The 21,179-nt window shown below is 50.0% G+C and overlaps 1 protein-coding gene across 1 annotated transcript in view; it reads right to left on the bottom strand.

Annotated features, from left to right (window-relative positions):
• Positions 1–17,660, bottom strand: part of LOC135914373 (protein jagged-1a-like) — a 118,054-nt gene extending 100,394 nt beyond the window's left edge. Inside the window, exon 1 of the mRNA XM_065447185.2 lies at positions 16,186–17,660. Within this exon, the coding sequence (XP_065303257.2) occupies positions 16,186–17,055 (870 nt within the window). The 5' untranslated portion in view covers positions 17,056–17,660. The remainder of the gene's footprint in view (positions 1–16,185) is intronic.
• Positions 17,661–21,179: the final 3,519 nt, after the last annotated feature.

Below are 21,179 nucleotides of genomic sequence, written 5' to 3'. Positions count from 1 at the left end.
CTCGTTACGCAGATAAGGTTTCCAACCCCTCCCCCCCTCTCCTCCACGGCCTAATGAAGCTGCGTACCTTGCGAGCGCTCGGCTTTGACAATACGCGTCGAGGCTGCGCGCGACAGGTGCAAGGCGCGCATGACCGCTCCAGAGAACGACTCAATTCCTTTCTCCCTTATACTTCCGCCCCACGTACGCGATGTCGAGCGGCTGCGATTTTATATTGAACGCAGTGAGACAGCTTTTCTGCACGCGCAAGAAGAGCTTCGTGAACTGTGCCTCTCCCCGAAACCGTACGAGGTCGCTTCCCCTTTCCCCTCCCCAAGGGTAGGGTAGCCAACCGGGAACGTCCTTGGTTAACGTCCCTACGTTTACCTTTCTCTCTCTCTCTCTCTCTCTCTCTCTCTCTCTCTCTCTCTCTCTCTCTCTCTCTATCTATCTATCTATCTATCTATCTATCTATCTATCTATCTATCTATCTATCTATCTATCTATCTATCTATCTATCTATCTCCAACATCACGACGACCGGCGCGGTATGCACCACAGCCCGAGAAACAGTAAGCTCGTGCAGATTTGTGTGCACATTAAGGAAACCAAGGTGGTCAAAATTAATCCGGAGTCTCTCAAGCACCCCCTCCCCTACCACTACGGCATGGCTCATAATCAGATAGTGGCTTCGGCACGTAAAAGCCCAGAGTACCTTTTCTTTGTTTTGTTTTAAAGAAGCCCAGAGTACCTTTTTTTTGTTTTGTTTTAAAGAAGTCCGAGAAACACGCGGAAATAACTTTCGCTTCGGCAGCTGCTGGAAAGCGCCTGCATCGCTGTGCAGCAAGAAATGTGCATGAGGCCTACACAATACTCCACAACACACACACACACACACACACACACACACACACACACACACACACACACACACAGACACACACACATACACACACACACACACACACGCACACGCACACACCGCTGCGCGCGTGGTGCCGGTCGAACAGAAGAGGCCGGAAGCTGGCGTTCGCACGTCCTGCCTCTCTCGTTCCCGACGCGCGCTCCTCTTGCGTCATGCTCGAACGAGCCCGAAACGAGCGGCGCCGCGAGCCGCGCGTATCGCACTAGCGCGCAGCGTGTGTGCGTGAGGGGCTTTACGTGTGCGTGCACGGTGCGTGAGGCTTTGTCCTTTCTCGTCTCCAATTACGAAACAACGAAATCTTCATTTAGCGACACCCAAAGAAACTGCGCGAGCTCCCTGTATAGTTCGAGAACCGCTGGTCCTCGCAATGGTCACGTCATGGATGGGATATATTTTCGTCATATCGGAAAGTTCTCTATATACATTATTTTTAATTTGAAGTTTAAGTTTGAAGGGGAGTATGGTAGCGCGATTCAAAGACGGGACAAGACACAAAGGGACACACACAGCGCTACGGTACGGGGTATTTCTCACTCTGTCAAGAAGTTCTTTGTATGCTTTTCTTTTGTTTGTTTGTTTGTTTGTTTGTTTGTTAATTGAACACAGTTGACTGGTGACCTGAGAGGGGGGAGGGGGCCAGCAGGGCAGGCGGCATCGCGGTAGACAGAAATTTAGGGGAAAGGGGGACGGGTTTGGGCGCCTAGTGCAACCCCCCCCCCCCCCCCCTCGCAACACCCCTAGGCGCGCCCTCCTTTGCAGAGGCTTCCGCGCGCGCTGCAATGCGGGTGACTTACAGTATACACGCTCGCGGCGCTTTCTTAAACGCGAAGCTAGACACCATAGCGAAGCTATAGAATTTTTTTTTCCACCTACACGCCGACACATTTTGCCGACAGTCTCAGTCCGCGAAAAAAGAAAGACCACGTGCAGCGAGCTCCCGCGTGCACGCGTACATAGAACCACATAGTTCGCATATCCACAGCGTCAGCGTTTTCTCAAAACGAACCGACTTAATTTACTGCAGCGCGCTGCCTTTCTCGTCTCCACAATTCACTTCGGTCGGCGACGGAGTGTTACGACTCGTCGTGAGGCGACCGCATTCCAGCGTTCTCAACGGGTGCTCGTCGATGTACTGCCGAAACAAAGACAGACAAACAAACAAACAAACAAACAAACAAACAAACAAACAAAACACGCGAGCAGCTAGCCTTTGTACGCGTTTCCATATTTTTCAGGCGGCAGGCAATATATATATATATATATATATATATATATATATATATATATATATATATATATAAACTCCTGCACGTGATGATCGGCGACCTTGAACTGTCGAGCTCCGTCTGGCTCGCTTGTTCCTTTTCTCGCGTTCCCCTCTCGACGTCCCGCCATAGACTGCAACACTCGCGCGGCAGAGAGCCCGTATAAACCTGTCCCAGTTGCATTGAGCGGCCATAAAATATGTACACCCGTTTGCAAGGCGGCACATAGGAAGGGGGGAGGGGAGGGGGGCAAAGCGTTTGAACTGCGAGGGTCGTTATTCACTTTATTGTTCCAAGCACTCGGCCACCGCGTCCGCCGAGCTGCTTGGAAGTGATTCGTCCTCCGCCACGGCGAGTGCTTTTCGACGGGACCGCGCCTCTTGTGAATGGCATGCATGCGCGAGTACATGTGGAAATCCACAGCGAAGGCGGGACTCCATTACTGCTAACAATGGCTTTCTCATGGATTACTGTTGTTCTTTCTGTCTTCGCTGTGAATCGGGGCTGGTCGGGCGCGCCAGAACGCATCAAACAGCCGGGGCGGGTTACGCTGTTTCTTCTTGTTTCCATGCACTACGTATGTCTGGGAGTACACGCGTTTATGCGTTTTCACAGAAGAGCAGAATGTTTTGATTCACTGCGAAATGGACCGTTCCGCGTTTTCCTTTCTTTTTTTCTTCCTGCGCTTGGCCGCAGATGTTAACTCCGACTCCCGTTGATACGCATTGTCGGACCGGCTTATACTCTTCTTTCGTTTGTTCGTTACTTTTCTCTCTCTAAGCGTTTTCATGCAGGTTGACCTGAGGCGTCTGTGCTCTGCTGGCCTGCAACTAGTGTGACAGAGTTACAAGGTATAGTGACGATAATGTCATCACCTTCACGACAATTGCTCAGTTATACACAGAAACAACAAATGGATATATATATATGGACAATGCAAAAGAAGTCAGACAGTGTTTAATTCCTTCAAGTTAATTCAACTGTGTATAGTATACATTCTACAGACCCCTAATCGAGCGCGTATTTTGTAACGTTCCATTTCATTTTCCCTTCGTATTTTACGAAGCTCCAGAAGAACGAGAAACAAAACGTATCGTTAAAGAATACAGCCTCGTAAAACACATATCCGACACTCTACATATCTCTACACACGCGTCACTGACAAGCCAATCGGATAACCTGTGGGCTCACGCAAACAACGCGCTCGGTGTGCCGCTGGCAATGCTTTATGCTAATCTACTTCCAATCGCGCTGCAGCAGCCGAGCATCGGATAATGCGCGGTTAATTAGTGGCCTCCCGCGGGGCTTCCCCACGACTCCAGCGCCACACTTTCCCCTATGGTTATCTCGACGCGTAACCTAACATGTGACGGGGAATGCGCCGCTAACGACGCCCCGTTCGCACGCCGCTCGCATTTCGAGCGTAGATCACCCGCGTCGCACACTCCTCAGCCTTGCCCCAGTTTTCACTCACTGCTCCCTTGTAACCGCGTGCCCGTACCACCACAAACGCCCCCCAGTCTCGCATGCAGCCACGCAATCGGACTTGAGCGCGCGCGGAGCAGCGGTTCGGTTTCCAATGCTAATTAGCGAACGCAATTAAGCGTGTCTGGCCGGCCGACAGCGAATCGACGCGTTTGTTGCTTAAACGTGAGTTTTAAACGTGCCGGTCGGCTCACGCTTCCGCGAAGCCTTTGATTCGTGTGCCAAAGGCCGTGCTTCTGTCAACCCGTTATTGATGATCGCGTTCCCGATGTTCGGAACATTCAACTCGCTCGTTTCAGTGCGGCTTCTCTGTAGAGTCCCCCGTGGCTGTGTATACGTCCTATGGGACTCTCCAGTCACGTGGGCCTTTAAACGGGCCTTGCTCGGAGTCCTTGCGCGAAGGCTGGCATTGGCATGTTTGGTTAATCTAGAAATGCGTATAGTTTCGTTATAACTGCACCGTCTGCTCTGTCCTCCGACACAAACACGTATATACATGCAGTAAAGCTGACGTCACCGCCCATCCACCGAGCGCCTAAGCCAGTACGTAAATACACAGATCTTATAACTCTCTTCGATGCACCTAAAGGTCTCGCCGAGAGGAACAACTATAGTGCTTCGAGAGGCTGTTCCAACGGTTCGAAGCTAAAGGGTCGAGCTGGAATTCAATCGGCTGTCAATAAGCGTGGCGGATATATTGAGACGTTTTCTTTTTTCTTTCGAAATAATTTGCTCAATCTTACCAATCCATCGCTTCTGGCCGCATTCCAGTGGGAATGTGAAGACGATACATGCTCAGGTATATACTCCGTCAACCACATAGCGTCAGGTATATATGTGACCAGCACTTCGGGTCTCCGAGCCAATCGGTTATGTTCGTAAACCCCGATCGATACATTATTGCAGTTGGGTGTGAACTTGTCGGCACCTCATCTAGGCGTTCACGAGTGCGCGGGTGCGCTGTGCATGCACTCACGTGACCCCCTTATATCGCGCGCCAGCGGCCGTTTCGAAGTCGCGCAAGCGCAGAATTTAAAGTACCGCTATAGTACATAACCGTGAATGCAGTCGACGGCTTACGCGGACGTGTATGTACGAGCAGAAGAGAGAAGGACTGCGTGGAGACCGCAGGAGAGAGCGACGCGAGAAACGATCGAACTCTAATACATTTTTTCTCTTGCTATTTAATAATGCATGCACATTTCGCGCCTCTAAATGATCACCGCGTGAGCGAAGCGAAACGCGTGCGCTGCATGAAATATATGCAGCTCAGGCAACGTGGCACGCCGTCGGAAGGAGGGGAGAGTGGGTTGGGGGGGGGGGGGGGGGAGACGCCTGAACTTGTCACGAGGTATGTTAGTGTATATATCGCTATCGCTTTGCTATCGATGGTCGGAATAAGTGGAGAGAGATCGACAACGATAAACTGGTATAGTTGTCATAAGATAATGACATGTGTACTTATCTTTATCGGGCGACCACGTTTGGCCGCTTAACAAATGTTATCGTGCAGCGCAGGACGCGCCTGCATGTAAAAGAAGTTTCTGGAATGTTATCGATGGTTCCATCCACTGTCTTTTACCGCAGCTTGTGTAATCTGATTGCATGTATGCGCGACGCGAATAGTGCAGAACTTTGTGGAAGGCACGCGGGTCCCATCGGTTAATCTCGAACATTCCAGAAACTTCTTCTCCAATATACTCGTCTTCGAGATGGCGCTAACTATATACACACTATAGAAGGTGCGTCATCTTTTTTAACTTATCGAGTGCATTATACCCGGTGACTGCTTCGGAAGCAAAATGCTTGTTTCGAGACGCTGTAACACTCAGTTCTCGCTGAAAATCCGCAGCTCCGGTTCTTTTCCATTTACTCTTTGCTGCAAACCTTTGCTGCATGCGTTGACTCCGCGATGCTCTCGAGAAAAGATATGCTTTATGCAATGGCTTCGCGGGGTTTTGAGTAATTGCATCGGGCCAGCCGCTGTGCCGTCTCAAGTCCAACGTGCAGGGTACGGCGGAGACGCGAACGCGAAGTTCTTTCTCCGGTGTATACGCTTGTCAGCGTTCTTGTGTAGCTATAACTTGCACTTGAAGTTGTGCGCGGACTGTAACGCTTGTTATTGTGTGTACGTAAAGAACTTGGTACATAAGCTGCTCTGTCATTGCCGTATTTGCAGAGGGCTCCTATATATGTGCAAGCAACACGTATGCACGACAAGCACATGCATGGGTATAAGAGAATGGAGCAGGTCGTAAGGAATATGACCTCATTTTCTACACGATTTCCGCAGTGCTTGTGTGTGTAGATGAAACGGAAGTGAAGCAATCGCCCAGACGTAACATGGTATATCGTCTATGTTACTTTCTCACAACGCCATGTATAAAGTGTACCTGACAATGACAAAGTGCAGGCATGACATACAAACAGTTGAGCTAGAGGCGCTGACCGAGATATATCGCACGGTGCGCGCAACACTGACATCCGCGAGTCACGACAGACATCACGACGAGTGGCACCACCACGCCTTTCACGACGGGCTCGCCATCGAAACCTCACGATACACGGCTGCTTTCTTTTTTCTTTTCTTATTTTTTTGCCACATCGCCGATAAACGTTGAGCAGAAACGGTAACAACAAAACAAGATCAACAAAAACAAGAGAGAGAGAGCAAAGGTCAACCTGACGAGCGTCCTGTTTGCTACCCTACACACCGGGGGTTAAGGGAAAGGGGAATGGAAGGAGGAAGAGAGCTGAGCACTGAGTACATGCTGGAGTATGCACAGGAGATCTGTAAACGGTCACTCAGACCGATGACCTGCTCTAGAACAGCACCAGAACTGAACTGCACCTAACCTGCTGAATAGGTGCTCATACACATAACTGCTCATAAACTGCTCGAGCACTATACACAAGCGGGCCGGCGACGGATATGGCCACATTTCCAGCACTCAGAAAACGATTTGGGCTCCAAAAGAACGATCAAAACCAAAATTAGCAACAACAGCACGCTCCAGAGACGTGTGAGCGGCGGATATGCGTACATAGCTATCCTCACCCTTCCGTCACAGACACCGTTGACCCGTGATGATCGCGTGTGTGACTACCCGATGTAGTGCCGATCGAGTGTGGGGAAAATATTGAGAATACATACGCAGAACTACACAATCTGTTGCTAGAATCCGCAAACTGATTATCACATAGTTTACTGAAGAGTGCGTTGCTCACTATAGTTAAAGAGTACGATCTACCAAAAAGTGACCGTTACTAATTGTAGAACACCTTACTTTATGACTTGTCATCGCACCTGTTTGGGTGTGAGGTAACAGACAACACTGTTCCTTCAATATTAAGCTCTAGTCGCGCTCTAACAGCGAGAGTTGTTCTTCGATCATAGCGGCTGTATCAGAAACAGTTCCTTTTATTTTTTTTTCCAGAGCATCTTATCTGCTGCAAGTCGAATAAACTTTCAAGTAAGTGTCGCGAATCGCGCCACCCTCTCTTCGCATATAATACGCCAACATTTCTTAAGCGTGAGTTTGCTCTCCGACACCAAAAAATTTTGCTACACATAATTGCGAAGCCGTGTCTCCCGCATATATAGTTTACAAAGAAAGTGCGGAAATATCCTACACCGTGGGTTCAAGAACTACCCGGCCGTGACCGTTAGATAATCATTCGAGAACTACCCGGCAGTAACCGCTAGATCGTTATCCCCCCCGTACCGAGCGCGCGTTATTCGGATTAAAGCGAGCCCTTATCGTTTTGACAAGCCCGTTGTTGCGCGACCCGGATCGCCAATTACCGATGGCCCTTTTCGCGTCTAACCGTTCCATTCCCGCTCGGCGCTCCGTGTTTCAATCATTAACTGCCCCCCAGCGTTCGTTACTCGATTTGCATCGCGATCTGCGGGCCTTCGAGGAGGGAGGCCCGGCGAGCTCACACGATCGAGCAGCACGCGCGCCTGTATTGATGGAACGGCCGCCCCGGCAGCAGCGGGTTCGCTCCCTCGCGCGATCACGCCCGGCCGGCGTAGCGCGTCGCGGTGGGGTCGCTTCGTGTATACCGCATGCGTTTACTTGCGCGAGTACGACCCCAAGCCGCGCTCTTCTTCTTATCGTTTCTCTCGAAAGATGTGTGCATCGTACCATGGCCGATGTTATAGTTAAGGTGTGTGTAGGTCGGACGGCGGGTTTCGCAGCAGAAGTGTATATATATAGTGCGACTCGGAGGCCAATCTCGGCAACGGTGACATTGACGAGCGTTTGTTATGCTGCGGCGCTATCGGAGGTGCTGTCGAGCCCTGGTAAGAAGCTGACCGGTGGCGACGCTTATAGAATGAGCTAAAATGAAATATTAAATCGAAGGTCTTTTTTCTTTTCTTCTTTTTTTTTAGGTGAGGGGGGGGGGGCACCTTTGGTGTCCGGCCGAATAGTTCGACACAGGACAGCACATATGCCATAAGAAATCGACGTATAACGCCAATCTGTACTACCTGCGAGTTGTCCCCGTGACCGTATACGTAGTCTACGACATTACGCAGGGAGACATCACAAGATACCTAAACACAGGTCACAGCAACACGCCTTCAAGCGTATACAGTTACATCAAAGCGGACGCTTATTCCACTGCCTCCCCGTTGTTTGGCATGATCGTCTGCTAAACACAGAAAACGCTGGTGTCAATCGATCGCTCAATTAACGAATCAATTGGTCAAGCAATCAATCAATCGGTCAAGCAGTCAATCTTCCATGTTTCGAGCCAACCGTATGTACTAGTCCACATGCAGGTGCAGTTATACGCGCGCAGGTACAGTACAGACACGGCGTGCGGCACGGCTTCTCGCGGCCGTTCGCGGCGGCAATAGCTGGGCGGCGGCGGCTGCTCGCTTCGAGCCGGTCCGATATCTGGACCAGGCCGGTCGCCCTTGGAGTTTCCGTCGCCGGGCGTGGTCACCCGTACCGCCGAGGCTGCGCTGCCTCGAGAAGAGAAAGCACTCCTTCCTTCCTTCCGGTATGGCTCCCTCCCTCCCTTCCCCCGAAACACTCCTCGACAATCCCACATGCCCGGCCGAGTTTTTTTTTTTTTTTTTCTTTTATGCATGCTGGCGAGGCCGCGCTGCCCAGCCCAGCCTGCGCTCCTCTGTCTTGCGAGAAAACGCTGCAGCGTCGTGGAGGCACGCGGCTTACAATATATACGGCGGGTGTTGGTTATAATCGTGGCGCCTGTTTGAAAGAGCCCTTCGCGCGGACGGTACAACGATTTGCGGTCGGTGCATCTGAACTGAATGCCCAATTACTCTGCCTGGTAGTACGATGGACATGTGTACATGGATGGTGTGTGGTGTGTGTACAGCGGTGCCCCAGCGCTGACGTCGACAAAGATCGGCCGAAAGCGTGGCGAGGACGAAGTTTACATAGCACACATGCGAAAGGAATGAAAACACACTGTTAGTCTAACCTTACGCTTCCCGTCGTGTTATCTACGTAGTCATAATACACAATGAAGGCCTTTGGAAGAAATCAACATTGACGCCGGCCACAGCTGAGGGCGGCAGAGAATGTTGTATCCAGAGATGAGGTACAGATATGAATGCGCGAGTGAGGCAAGTTTACTCGGGGAATACCGAACAGAGCCCTTTCAATTCTGCAGTAAACCCAATCGTGGTGACGGAGAAGAAGGTGGCGACGATCGTGGCCGCGGGAGAGTTTGCATCCAGTCGAGAGCCCGTTCCGTTCCCGAGAACAGTTTATCGAGAGCGGCCCTCCAGATCGGCGCGTGCCCAACCAAGCGTCCGCGCCACTGCACTGATTTATGCTGCACTGATTTAACCGGGCATACGCGCCTATGTCTCCTCATGCGGGCAGTATAGTGGTAGCCCCGGATAAATAGGCAGCTCGCGGCTCGGCGTCTATACTCCCGTCCCGCGCACCGACGCCGCGGCGCCGTTGAGGCGAAGGGAGCCCGGAGGGGTGTCTGCACGTATATAACATCGATCCTCGTTTGCCATATGCCGGCGGCGGCGGCCGATCGAGAGAAAGCCCCGTTCTCCTTCGACGCAAAGTCAATCCCCGCTGCGCCGGCGGCAGCAATGTGCGTGGACCGACCGACGGACCGTCGTGCGAGTATACGCTGATTGCGTGCCGGCGATGGCTTCCCTCTATTTTATTTGTGTGTGTTTTGCGGAAGAGTAGGAAACAAAAGTGTGGTGGGTGGTGTATAAGTCCTCCTCGGTGCACGGGCGGCGTTATTTCGGAAGGGATATAGCGTTGCTTAAAAGTAAGATGTGCTCCGTTTGTATATATAGCTCGTGGCGCCGCGTCGACATAATGCGCTGCCGTGCAACGCCAAATGTTGTTGTTGATGACGTTTCCTCTGCACAAAGTGGCACCTATACAAATCCACCGTGCAAGCATGCAGGGTCGGCCAAGGATTGGATGGTTTGCGCGAAATTAGCGGAAGTTTAGAAAACGCAAATACGTTCCCGTGACGCACTTCTTTTTATGTTTTGCACACAGGGCCGTGAAATTGTCCGCGCTCTGGCTGTATATGGTCACGCTGCTTCCCTGTTAATATATAGCGCAACCCAGGGGGGGGGGGGGGGGGGAGGAGCATTTTCTCGCTATTTGAGGGAGATTAAATTACTTTAATATGCATGGATCTTTGTGTGTGTGTGTGTGTGTGTGTGTGTGTGTGTGTGTGTGTGTGTGTGTGTGTGTGTGTGTGTGTGTGTGTGTGTGTGTGTGTGTGTGTGTGTGTGTGTGTGTGTGTGTGTGTGAGAGAGAGAGAGAGGGGGGGGGGGTACGGCATGGCTTATGCAGTAAAGAAAATTACAAACTGGGGACAGCAAATAAACCCCTTCAACCCTGTGATCGCGCATATGTTGTCCGTTATCCATCGGATAGCAGTCCTTCGGAATACTTGCTTGGGTTTGGTCTCTTTGAGCTTCGTGTGCCTATAATATCCCGAGTACAGCCATACATAAGGTGATGAAAAGTGTTTCGTATACTTGAGACTGGAAATGACTTGAGACTAGCATAAAGACACGAACTTGAACCTATATATATATAAGCGTAGGCTTGAACATTGCTGTGTGTAAAACTAAAGTAATATTAAACAGGCTACGCAAGTAACGCGAGTTAAGTGTACCGGTATATATAGTGAGCCTTCTGAAGAACTGAACGAGTGTATAGATCTATCTGGATGGGGGACACGGAAAACGAGAACTAAATGAGATGCATGGAGCAAATCTGGCATAACGGGCACCAAGTCATGAATGACAGAGTGGACTTCCTAGCGGACAGAGGTATAAGTCTAACTATGTATAACGATGTATGCGGTGTGTGTGGACTTCATACACATATTAGTAGAAGTGAAGCACTCATTCACCAAAGTTCAAAAGACCATGAAGTGCATTTCGTCTGTGTAACAGCGTAAAAACCGGATAGATGTCGATTGAACCCAGCGTCGTGGTATAACCTTATCGTTACTTGGTATAATTTTTCTTTCTTTCTTTCTTTTATTTACTGCTGTAAAAAAGAGGAAACTAAAGTAGCCCAGGTGTATATACTTCGCGTTTACAACGTATCAGGACAGCCTGCTGATATATACGAGGATGAAAATCGGAGGAAAGGAAGTAAACTTGAGAGATCGATGAAGACCGTGAAATTGGTGATGAAAAGGTATGAAGATGACGGCGGTGCGTATTAGAGGTAAGCCGCGCGGTTGATATGTTCTTTTATCTGAAAGAACAGAAAGAGTTGCATAGGTCATGTGGTTTGTTAGGGAATGTGAGCGCCAAGGAAATAAAAGACGTTCCGAGAGGACGCCACGTTATTTTGGTGCATCCTCCCGCATTCTTTCATGTGTACAGAAACAGCGCATGTGCACGAATGGGAAGTCACGACGTTCAATGGCACCGCCTGTAGCTGGAGGAGTGAGATTTTTATCATGACTGCGTACGACTGCGTCGACGTGATGTGGTGGCCGGTATAAACACCGCCCTGTTGATGTCGTAACGTGAAACGATGGTCGAGCTTTCACTTTGTTAACACTTCGTAAGAAGCGTACGTAATTAAGCCAGCATATAATAACACGTGCTTGCTGTGTGTTTGCCAACGCTTGGCTTATACTGTGGGAGTGTGTAGATTCGAAAATTCATTGCACTGCTGCATTTGCAAGGGTTAGAACAGTTTACATGCGGGGTCGTTTGCGAGTATATATTCTGAGGCAAGAAGCGCCTCAGGTGGGCGAAGCGTATATAGAAGCGGGCCATTTCGTCGTCAAACAATTAACGTAAGGGCGCATTAACGACTCAAGTTTTGACGCAAGACAAAACTGCGCAATATTCGCGCACGCACGCTGCATCAGTCCACCGTGTTGTAGATGTGTGAGCAGCGATTTGCGAATGCAGGTATACCTGCGTGACGGCGACGAACGATTACGAAAAATGTTTAAGGACGTCCACATTCTGCAACGACGTATACAACTGCGCAGGGGACAACCCATCGTGACGGCTTTGTTCCTTCGGTTTTATAGCGTCAATACGTGATCCACGCGATCCACGCGCGAAAAAAAGAAGTAACACACAGATTGCGATCTAAAAGAAGCGAAGTTTGTTTAGAGCTCGTGAGGTATAGCAAGGGTAGCGGATGGTCCACGGACAGTCCCGTCGCCTGTGACTATTAGTTGTATGCACTTGTCACGAGTTCGAAGACGCGATGCGTGGTGCTTGTCGACAGACGTGTATTGATAAAAAGTACGACACATATAGTACGACACATATATATGTACGAACAGAGCAAAGTAAAAACCAATTAACTGCAATAACCTGCAGCGGATTCGAAACAGTGTACTCTGTAAACACATTCGGAGCAAAGTGGCTGCTCGGATACATGTAGCTGGGAGGAAGCTCGGGGACGCAAAGCCGAGAGCATCCGGCAAAGGGGAAAAACGACCGGTCAGAACGAGCCGTGACAAATGTGCATCTCGGAGCAAATTATGTCACGCGGAAAAACCTGCGCGCGAAACGAGTGCGTTCTCTCTCTGCGTTGAGCAGGAAACTGTATATTCCGGACCACTCCTCGATTCGCTAAAGTGCGCGCGCAACGACGTTATTTTCCTCTTCGCTTGTTTCGCTTTTTACAGCGCCAAATTATAGATTATACGGAAACGCAAGCAGTGCATATGACTGTATCCATGCGTTTGTCTTATAACAAATTGTTGCGCCGGCATGTGATCCAGGCAGCTGTGCTTGTTACGAGTAGATTTGAGCTAGACACTGATTCGCTTGTATCGTTTGCAGCCTCTTGTCGCGACTTTTTCAGTCAATTAACTTATGGGGCTCTCTCTCTCTCTCTCTCTCTCTCTCTCTCTCTCTCTCTCTCTCTCTCTATATATATATATATATATATATATATATATATATATATATATATATATATATATATATATATATATATATATATATATATATATATATATATATATATATATATATATTAATGCGCCATATTTAGGCACTCATGAGTTCGCTTCCAGGGTATACAGAGAGAGAGAGAGAGAGAGAGAGAGAGATGTGGATATAAGGAAGGCAGGTATGTTATCCAGTCTAGAGTGTTGATAGCTACCCTATGCTGGGGGAAGGGATAAGAGGATAAAATTGCGAAATGACCATGGGCTGAAGCACACGTTCAGAACTGTAACTCTCCCTGCAAGCTATACAGAACAAATCAGGTCTATGATCGTCATTGTGATAAGCATTGTAATGAGTGATGGAGGCAAGTGCGTCGCCGTTTTACGTCCATTTTTCCTATGCAGTCATCTCACGCATATTGCATGAAAATTTAATACGCGTAGTGTATGCTGTACATAAATCCAGCAAAACGAATTTTCAGACAGATTTCCTTGATTCAGCAGTTTCGTTATAATTTGTATAGAATATCGAAAGTCCCCGTGCACTTAGTTGACCTTAATTCGTCCAGTCAATTCAATTAATTGATAACTGGCACCATCGCGAGAAGGACAGAAAGTTTCATCTGATTCTGGAAGTATATGCGCTTAGGGTTGGGTGAAGTGCCCGATATATCAAGAAACTAATTTTCGTACTTTATGCAGATCACCTGCAGACCTCGGGCGACTTGCATTATATAGTGTATTGAACTTAACGCTGGGGTCGAAAACGCCAAATGGTGAGTTATCAAATGAACATTTGTATACATATCTGATCACACAGTCCCTTTGTTTAGCAACTAGTCTCGTGGTATGATGCGAGCCCTTTGATCTGTCCACATTGATCATAATGCTATCGCTAGACCCTCGGCTTTCAACGTGCTAGAAAGTCGCGACGTTTTCGCACTGGCTGAAACGATGTGTTCTTCGAAAAAGAATGATCACCGAAGTTTTGACACTGTCGCATAAATTCTCATTAGTTTCTTGTCTCATTTCGAAATTTCGGATTGCCCTCCTATCACTGTAAAATAATTTACACCCTTAAAAATGAAAAATGGTGTAAATGTGTCTATAATTGACACCCTTCGGGTGTCCGTTATATAGATAACACCCTAATTGTGTGAGTTATAAACATATTTACACCTTTTTCAGTTTAAGGGTGTAAATTATTTTACTGTGTACGTTACCGGGAGTTCTCAGATTTTGGTCACGTGATAAACAACGAGCTAATCGATCAACTGGCAAAATGAATTATTGAATTAGAGAGAGACACTGCAGTATGTTATCGCGCATACTTGCCGACAAGTGCGCTTTCTCTGCCTCTCCCCTCTACAATGCTGTGATGCCTTGAGGGTAAAATAAATAAATAAATACTTCAACCCCTCTCTATCTCGCAAGAGATGTTTCGGCCACATAGACGGCGGCATTTATACTTCGCAGAATCTGTACGCATTTGCGAGTCTTTAGCCGAAAATGAATGTTTAGGTTTTCGAGAACGTCCTGAAGCATCACACTTGATCGCGATGTTCTTAAGATGTTACTTTATTTCTGGAGCGGATGCGCGAATACGGGATTCTTGCGCGAAGCGTAATTTGTATTCCCCACATACTTATACGCTTAAATTCTTGCTTGAAAGATTTCCTTCGCTTATGTCCCGATCAGTGCAATCTTCTCTGCCGACAGGAGCCAAGAGGTAAAACAAAGTCGCCCTCTCTATATGGACATAAGCGTTACACAAGGCGTTTCATTTAATATGAGACTTTGTCATTTGTTAATCTTTTTTTTATGAGGGTATAGTGTCAGGTTATACAGTGCTCAGTGACATCAGCGCGCCTTCTAAAGCCGCTTATAGCCGTTTGCGTGTTGGAGACACATTGTCGCGAAAATACCTGATACGATTTAACCGACCTCAGTAATGATTGCGTAAGCTCTGCACCAAACCACACCGGTACGTGCGAACGGAGCTGCCTACTTTACGTATATATATGGCGTTCACAGATCCACCAATTTGCGTGCACAGCTGAACTCGTCTAACTCATCGCAGTTGAATGCGAAAGGAATTATATCCTTTTTTCAGGCACCCCGAAAGCGCGCCTATATGCGTGCGCAAAACGAATGATCGTGTTGAATGTCGTCTGCACCATCATAATCGCATTGGCTTATATAATAAGATTCAGTCAACGTTTTACTTCCATTTGATTTAACTTCAATTTCTTTTTTTATTCGGACGCATCGACAAATGCCGACGAAGAAAGACAAGAGGAGGCTGTCTGTCTCCTGTCTCTACTGAGAAACTGGCTAGTCCTGTGCAATGTTGATGCGAAGAAGCTTATCGAGCGATCGCATCCTGACCACTCCGCGCTGATCCGCGCTCCTCTCCCGATTGCGTCGGAATGCGGTGGTTGCTCTTACAAAGGTACGGGAGCCCCGAAACCAACCCCCCATCCAGTACCACACGTTAAACGTAACGTCTCTCCCTGCACTAGCTTCTTATATAACCCGTCCAGTCAGGGCCCGGCATGCGTGAACACCACAATGGCGGAATGACCAGCAGTGGAGGTCAATCGGGCCGGTAACAACTGGATCGTCGACGCCGCAGAAGCGATTCGCCGAATAATTTCGTCATGGTTTAAAAAGCGATCATTTTTCGCCGTCCGAACACCGCGATAATCTTAGACCGATTCTCGACGAAAACCTCTCTAATGGCGTCTCTACTTGTTGCGAGGCACGTAGTACCGGTATGCAGGCGAACAAAAAAAAAAAGAAAGAAAGGCACTCGCCCTCGTGACATTTCGCCGCTTACCTGTCCTTTCTCACGGGGTAGAATAAGTGCATACTGTGTGTCTACATACGCGGAGCGACCGTCGCAAAAAGTAAAGGGTTGCGCGCAGCAAAGTGTATACGGAGAACGCGTGCCGACGCATGCAGATGAGTTTCGCCCGCGAGCCAGAAAGTATAGCGCGTGTCTCGCGCGCGAAGAAGAAGAAGAAGAAGAGCGAAGGAGGTGGCGCAGGAACGCGGCCAGGCTTGACCGAGCAGACCGGCCATTCCCCCCTCGGCGGGAGAAGAAGAAGGGCTCACCGTCCATCGGAAGTGGAAGGGCAGCCTGAGCAGGAGCTGCCGGTCCGGGTGCGTCTGCAGCGAGAACGAGCTGCCGCCGATGAGCGGCGACGTCAGGTTGCCGAAAGTGCACGCTCCCGAGAGGTCCACCTGCGCCTGGTACTCCTTGAGGCACAGTCGGAAGTACGTGTTGCAGCGGCCGGGGCATCGCGAACCGCAGCACCCGCCGTCCAGCAGTAGTCCGCCCGGGTTCTCGATGCCCAGAACCTGGAGCTCGAAGAACCCCGACGCGCGGGCCGCGGGCAGCAATAGTAGCAGCAGTAGCGTCGCGCACCACACGAGCGAGGCGAGAGCGGCACAGGGAGAACGCGCGCGAGTGAACGCCATGGCTAGCTGCCGTCGTCCGGGCTCCGGGCGGCCCCCCGCACCTTCTTCGACATCACGGTGTCCCTCCAGCTGCGTTGGTCGCCTGCCGGCCACCGGGCACGAGCATCCATGGCCGGCTACCGCGTCCGGCGACCGCGCACCGACACCGAGCACGAGCCGCGCCGCCGCCGACACATGCTGCGCGATGATGCTGCTGTTCCCGCGGCGAGAATCCAGCGCAACAAGGGTTGCTCCTGCCACTCGGGGAGTACGCCACCCGGGCAACTGGTTGCTCCTGCTCCCGGAGCGTGCACCGGCTGCCGTCTCGTAGCGCCTCCTCTCCGCTCTCGGTGCACCCCCCTCTCTCCCGGCGCCGCCCATGGCTGCTGGTGCTGCTGGGGATTCCGTGGCCATTGAAAAAGGCCCCCACCGCGTGGGGCGGTAGCCGGCGAGAGGGCAAGAGGGGGGACCGGCCCCGACCGGCGCCGGACACCGGCGGGGGGGCACAGGTGCAGGCGGCTCCATCAGCAGCCCCCGTCTGAGCGCGCGCTCATCTTCCAATCAGTGCGGCGGCGGCAGCCTTTTCGGCATGACGCCGCCGCGGAATGCGCCGCTTTTTGCTCGCCCGTCGTCGTTAGCCGGACAACACGCGCGTCTTGACAGCGTTGCCATCATTCCTCCCCCCCCCCCTCTCTCTCTCGATGTACTATGGTCATTGACGCCGTAACCCCATCGGCGCTGGCTACCTGCTTACGTCACTGACACTTCGCCCTGCCGACGCTCTCCTTGTTATCGAGTGGTGGACACGAACTTGATGACTCCACTCCCCGACCCGGCCGCTTCTCTCCCTCGCGTCGCGTAACTTCGCCGTGTCTCCTGAAGGCGCGAGGTTGTAGCTGGGTTAATTAAATTTCCGAGGAACGACGTCGTATAGGTGGGTGCATTTAAGCCCGCGCCAGGCTCCTGTCACTGCGGGGCTAGCGCAACGGGGAGTGCCGGCATCCTGGTGCCGCCTGCTATCCTCCCTCGGCGACTTGTCCCGGCGCGAAGAGGACGCGGACGGTGATAGCGTGGTAAATGCGCCAACCCGCCTCATTTACGAGTGTTCGGGCTACTGTAGGCGCCGTCCCATAGGAGCTGCAGCATCATCCATTATTGGCAACTACGAAACTGACTTTCTGGCCAACATACAGTGTCTGGAAGCGTGGTGGCACATGATTATTATTATTACTATTACTATTATTATTATTATTATTATTATTATTATTATTATTATTATTATTATTATTATTATTATTATTAGTAGTAGTAGTAGTAGTAGTAGTAGTAGTAGTAGTAGTAGTAGTAGTAGTAGTAGTAGTAGTAGTAGTAGCAGTAGTGTTCCCCCCCCCCATGCATCGTGTTATCGACGAGAAAATTCGGATCTGGCACTCTCATAAAAGAATTCGAAAATTAAAAAAAGAAAAGAAAACATGGTCGGAACGTGAGCGAGGAGGGGGACCGAGAGGCTCAGTTTTCGTTAATCACACTCATATGAAGCTAACAGACAATTAAACGAAGGAAATCAAAGTGGAAATTACCCGTTATTTTTCAGTGAAATGATAAGGAAAGGGGAAATGAAAATGAACGAAAAGAACATCATTGTCGCGGCCGGCAGCTGAACCCACATGGTTTAAAACTGAAGCAGGTGCTGCATTTGAATCCGAAGCGCTGAGAGACAAGTACTTCACATATGCGTCAATCTCAAAGGCAGTGCGCGATCTGCAAACATAACTGTTATTTCAAACGATATGTTGACCGCCATATTCTTGACGTGGGGCATGGACACAAGACGTACCATGCTCAAAGCTTCAACTTGAAGTTGACTTCTCTGCACTATTCTTACAGCATGGTGGAGCAGTGCACCTTGCAGGCGGGGTTTCTGGGCAGGTCTTGTGGAAGCTTGCTGGGGAGGAAAGGTCGCTTGTAGAGGCGCATGAATGAAAGAACTTTCATTTGTAAGGCGATTACCTTTATGAGCCTTCGCGCTAAAAAGGGCTAAATGAAGAGCGCGAAGTTCTGGTGGAAGGCGCCGTGATCGCACTCTCCAAAGAAGGCTGAGCACCAGCTTGTCTCGTGTGCGAATCCGTGAAGAGTTCAGAGGCCTCTAACCGTGTCCATTTGCCAGTGTATGCACATGGTGGTGGTGACCGAGGATAAGCAACGCGTGGTAAAATACACAATTGGTTCACGAAGTATTGCGCTCAGAAATGCGATCCTTTTGGCGAGGTGCAAGAGCATGTAGGCTATGATACGAAGCCAGTGTTTTAAACATCACAAGCTGAGTATCACCCGTTCTGTACACATTCGTCTTTTTACGCACTTGCAGTGTGTCTGGTTCAGGTGTGTCCACTATATTCGGAAATGCCAAGTTGGCTCGTGAGAGTATGGCCTGCACACAGTGCGGACCATGGTGTTTCCTTCCCGATGCAGTCTGCTCTTTCCTCTGCATCAGTATTGGATGAATTCAGATCCCTGTAAATCTTTCGATAGGTGAAGCACGGATAGTGCAAACGCAGTTGCGTTCGCTCCCCCGCATTCTTTAAGAAATGGGCGCGTCAGAAAGCGTAACAAACGCTCAACGGAAGACGGGGATACAAGCACGAGATTTTAGACACGGCTTCGGGCGACAGTCTCCTGCTCTACCACGAGCTGCTCTGCGGTGCTCTGTGTGGACACTTTTGGCACTGTTGCTGCAATGGTGAAGTGCAGTTATAACGACTGTCGCCTCGGGTATCGCCACCAATTTCACTAAAACGTAACTCAGTTGCAAACACACATGTGTGTAGATCGTGCAGATGTGAGGAGGAAGTCGAATGCATCACGCAACCGCGTCAGGGCACTTCAACGTAAAAAGTGTAGGTTGACTGCCCTATCAAAGGGAACAAGTTCTTTAATACCGACAGTTTTCCAAACGAAAATAGAGCTTGACGCAGACATTGTTACTTGACGTTCGCTATCGCGAAACCGACACAAACAGCTACAGAGACTCTAAAAAAAAAAAAAAATGAAAAGGACGTAGTTTCGCCCGGAAGGCGAAGGGCCGATCGCGGTAGCAATTTATTGTAGAACTATACCAAATAAGCATATATTAGCGTTATCGGCCGCGTAAACTAGTAAATATTCGCTTACTCATTAAATTACGAGCATGGTATCACGCGCGCACAGGCAAGCGCGAACAAATATCACTCGATGACCGCGGACACTCACTGTCAGGACGCTGGCGTGAGTAAGAGCAGCAGCAGCAATTGCCCTTCGTGCTGCTTATCGCTCTAACGCGAACTAAGCGGCGAGAACGCAGCGCATACGAAGTCATCAGGGCCTGTATCTTGTAGCGATGCCTTTTCCGATTCTATGCTTTTTCAGGCTTTTCGTGCTTGGCCAGCGGTCAGAGTGACGGTCTGCCCACATTATCAACGGGATCAGGCGGCCGTGTGTGGTGGATGATAAGAATAGCATAGAATAAGGTTTCAGGCTTTTCGTGCTTGGCCAATGGTCAGAGTGACGGTCAGCCCACATTATCAGCGGGATCAGGCGGCCGTGTGTGGTGGATGATAAGAATAGCATAGAATAAGGTTTCAGGCTTTTCGTGCTTGGCCAGTGGTCAGAGCGACGGTCTGCCCCACATTATCAACGGGATCAGGCGGCCGTGTGTGGTGGATGATAAGAATAGCATAGAATAAGGTTTCAGGCTTTTCGTGCTTGGCCAGTGGTCAGAGCGACGGTCTGCCCCACATTATCAACGGGATCAGGCGGCCGTGTGTGGTGGATGATAAGAATAGCATAGAATAAGGTTTCAGGCTTTTCGTGCTTGGCCAGTGGTCAGAGCGACGGTCTGCCCCACATTATCAACGGGATCAGGCGGCCGTGTGTGATGGATGATAAGAATAGCATAGAATAAGGTTTCAGGCTTTTCGTGCTTGGCCAGTGGTCAGAGCGACGGTCTGCCCCACATTATCAACGGGATCAGGCGGCCGTGTGTGGTGGATGATAAGAATAGCATAGAATAAGGTTTCAGGCTTTTCGTGCTTGGCCAGTGGTCAGAGCGACGGTCTGCCCCACATTATCAACGGGATCAGGCGGCCGTGTGTGATGGATGATAAGAATAGCATAGAATAAGGTTTCAGGCTTTTCGTGCTTGGCCAGTGGTCAGAGCGACGGTCTGCCCCACATTATCAACGGGATCAGGCGGCCGTGTGTGGTGGATGATAAGAATAGCATAGAATAAGGTTTCAGGCTTTTCGTGCTTGGCCAGTGGTCAGAGCGACGCTCTGCCCCACATTATCAACGGGATCAGGCGGCCGTGTGTGGTGGATGATAAGAATAGCATAGAATAAGGTTTCAGGCTTTTCGTGCTTGGCCAGTGGTCAGAGCGACGCTCTGCCCCACATTATCAACGGGATCAGGCGGCCGTGTGTGGTGGATGATAAGAATAGCATAGCATAAAGCATAAGCATCGCTACCAAATAGCGGCCCATCCCTCGGCGCGCCTATAGATACTGTATACATACCCTCCAGTCATCGCTTCGTGGATGGGGCCCGCGCGGCCGCACTCAGCCGCCAAATACGAGCCGCCGCTGGAGTAGAACGCCCCCCTCCCCCCCCCCCCC

Source organism: Dermacentor albipictus, chromosome 7, assembly GCF_038994185.2.
Source record: "Dermacentor albipictus isolate Rhodes 1998 colony chromosome 7, USDA_Dalb.pri_finalv2, whole genome shotgun sequence".
Lineage (NCBI taxonomy): Eukaryota > Metazoa > Arthropoda > Arachnida > Ixodida > Ixodidae > Dermacentor > Dermacentor albipictus.
The sequence above is the reverse complement of the archived record's forward strand: the minus strand, read 5'-3'. Positions and strand labels throughout refer to the sequence as shown.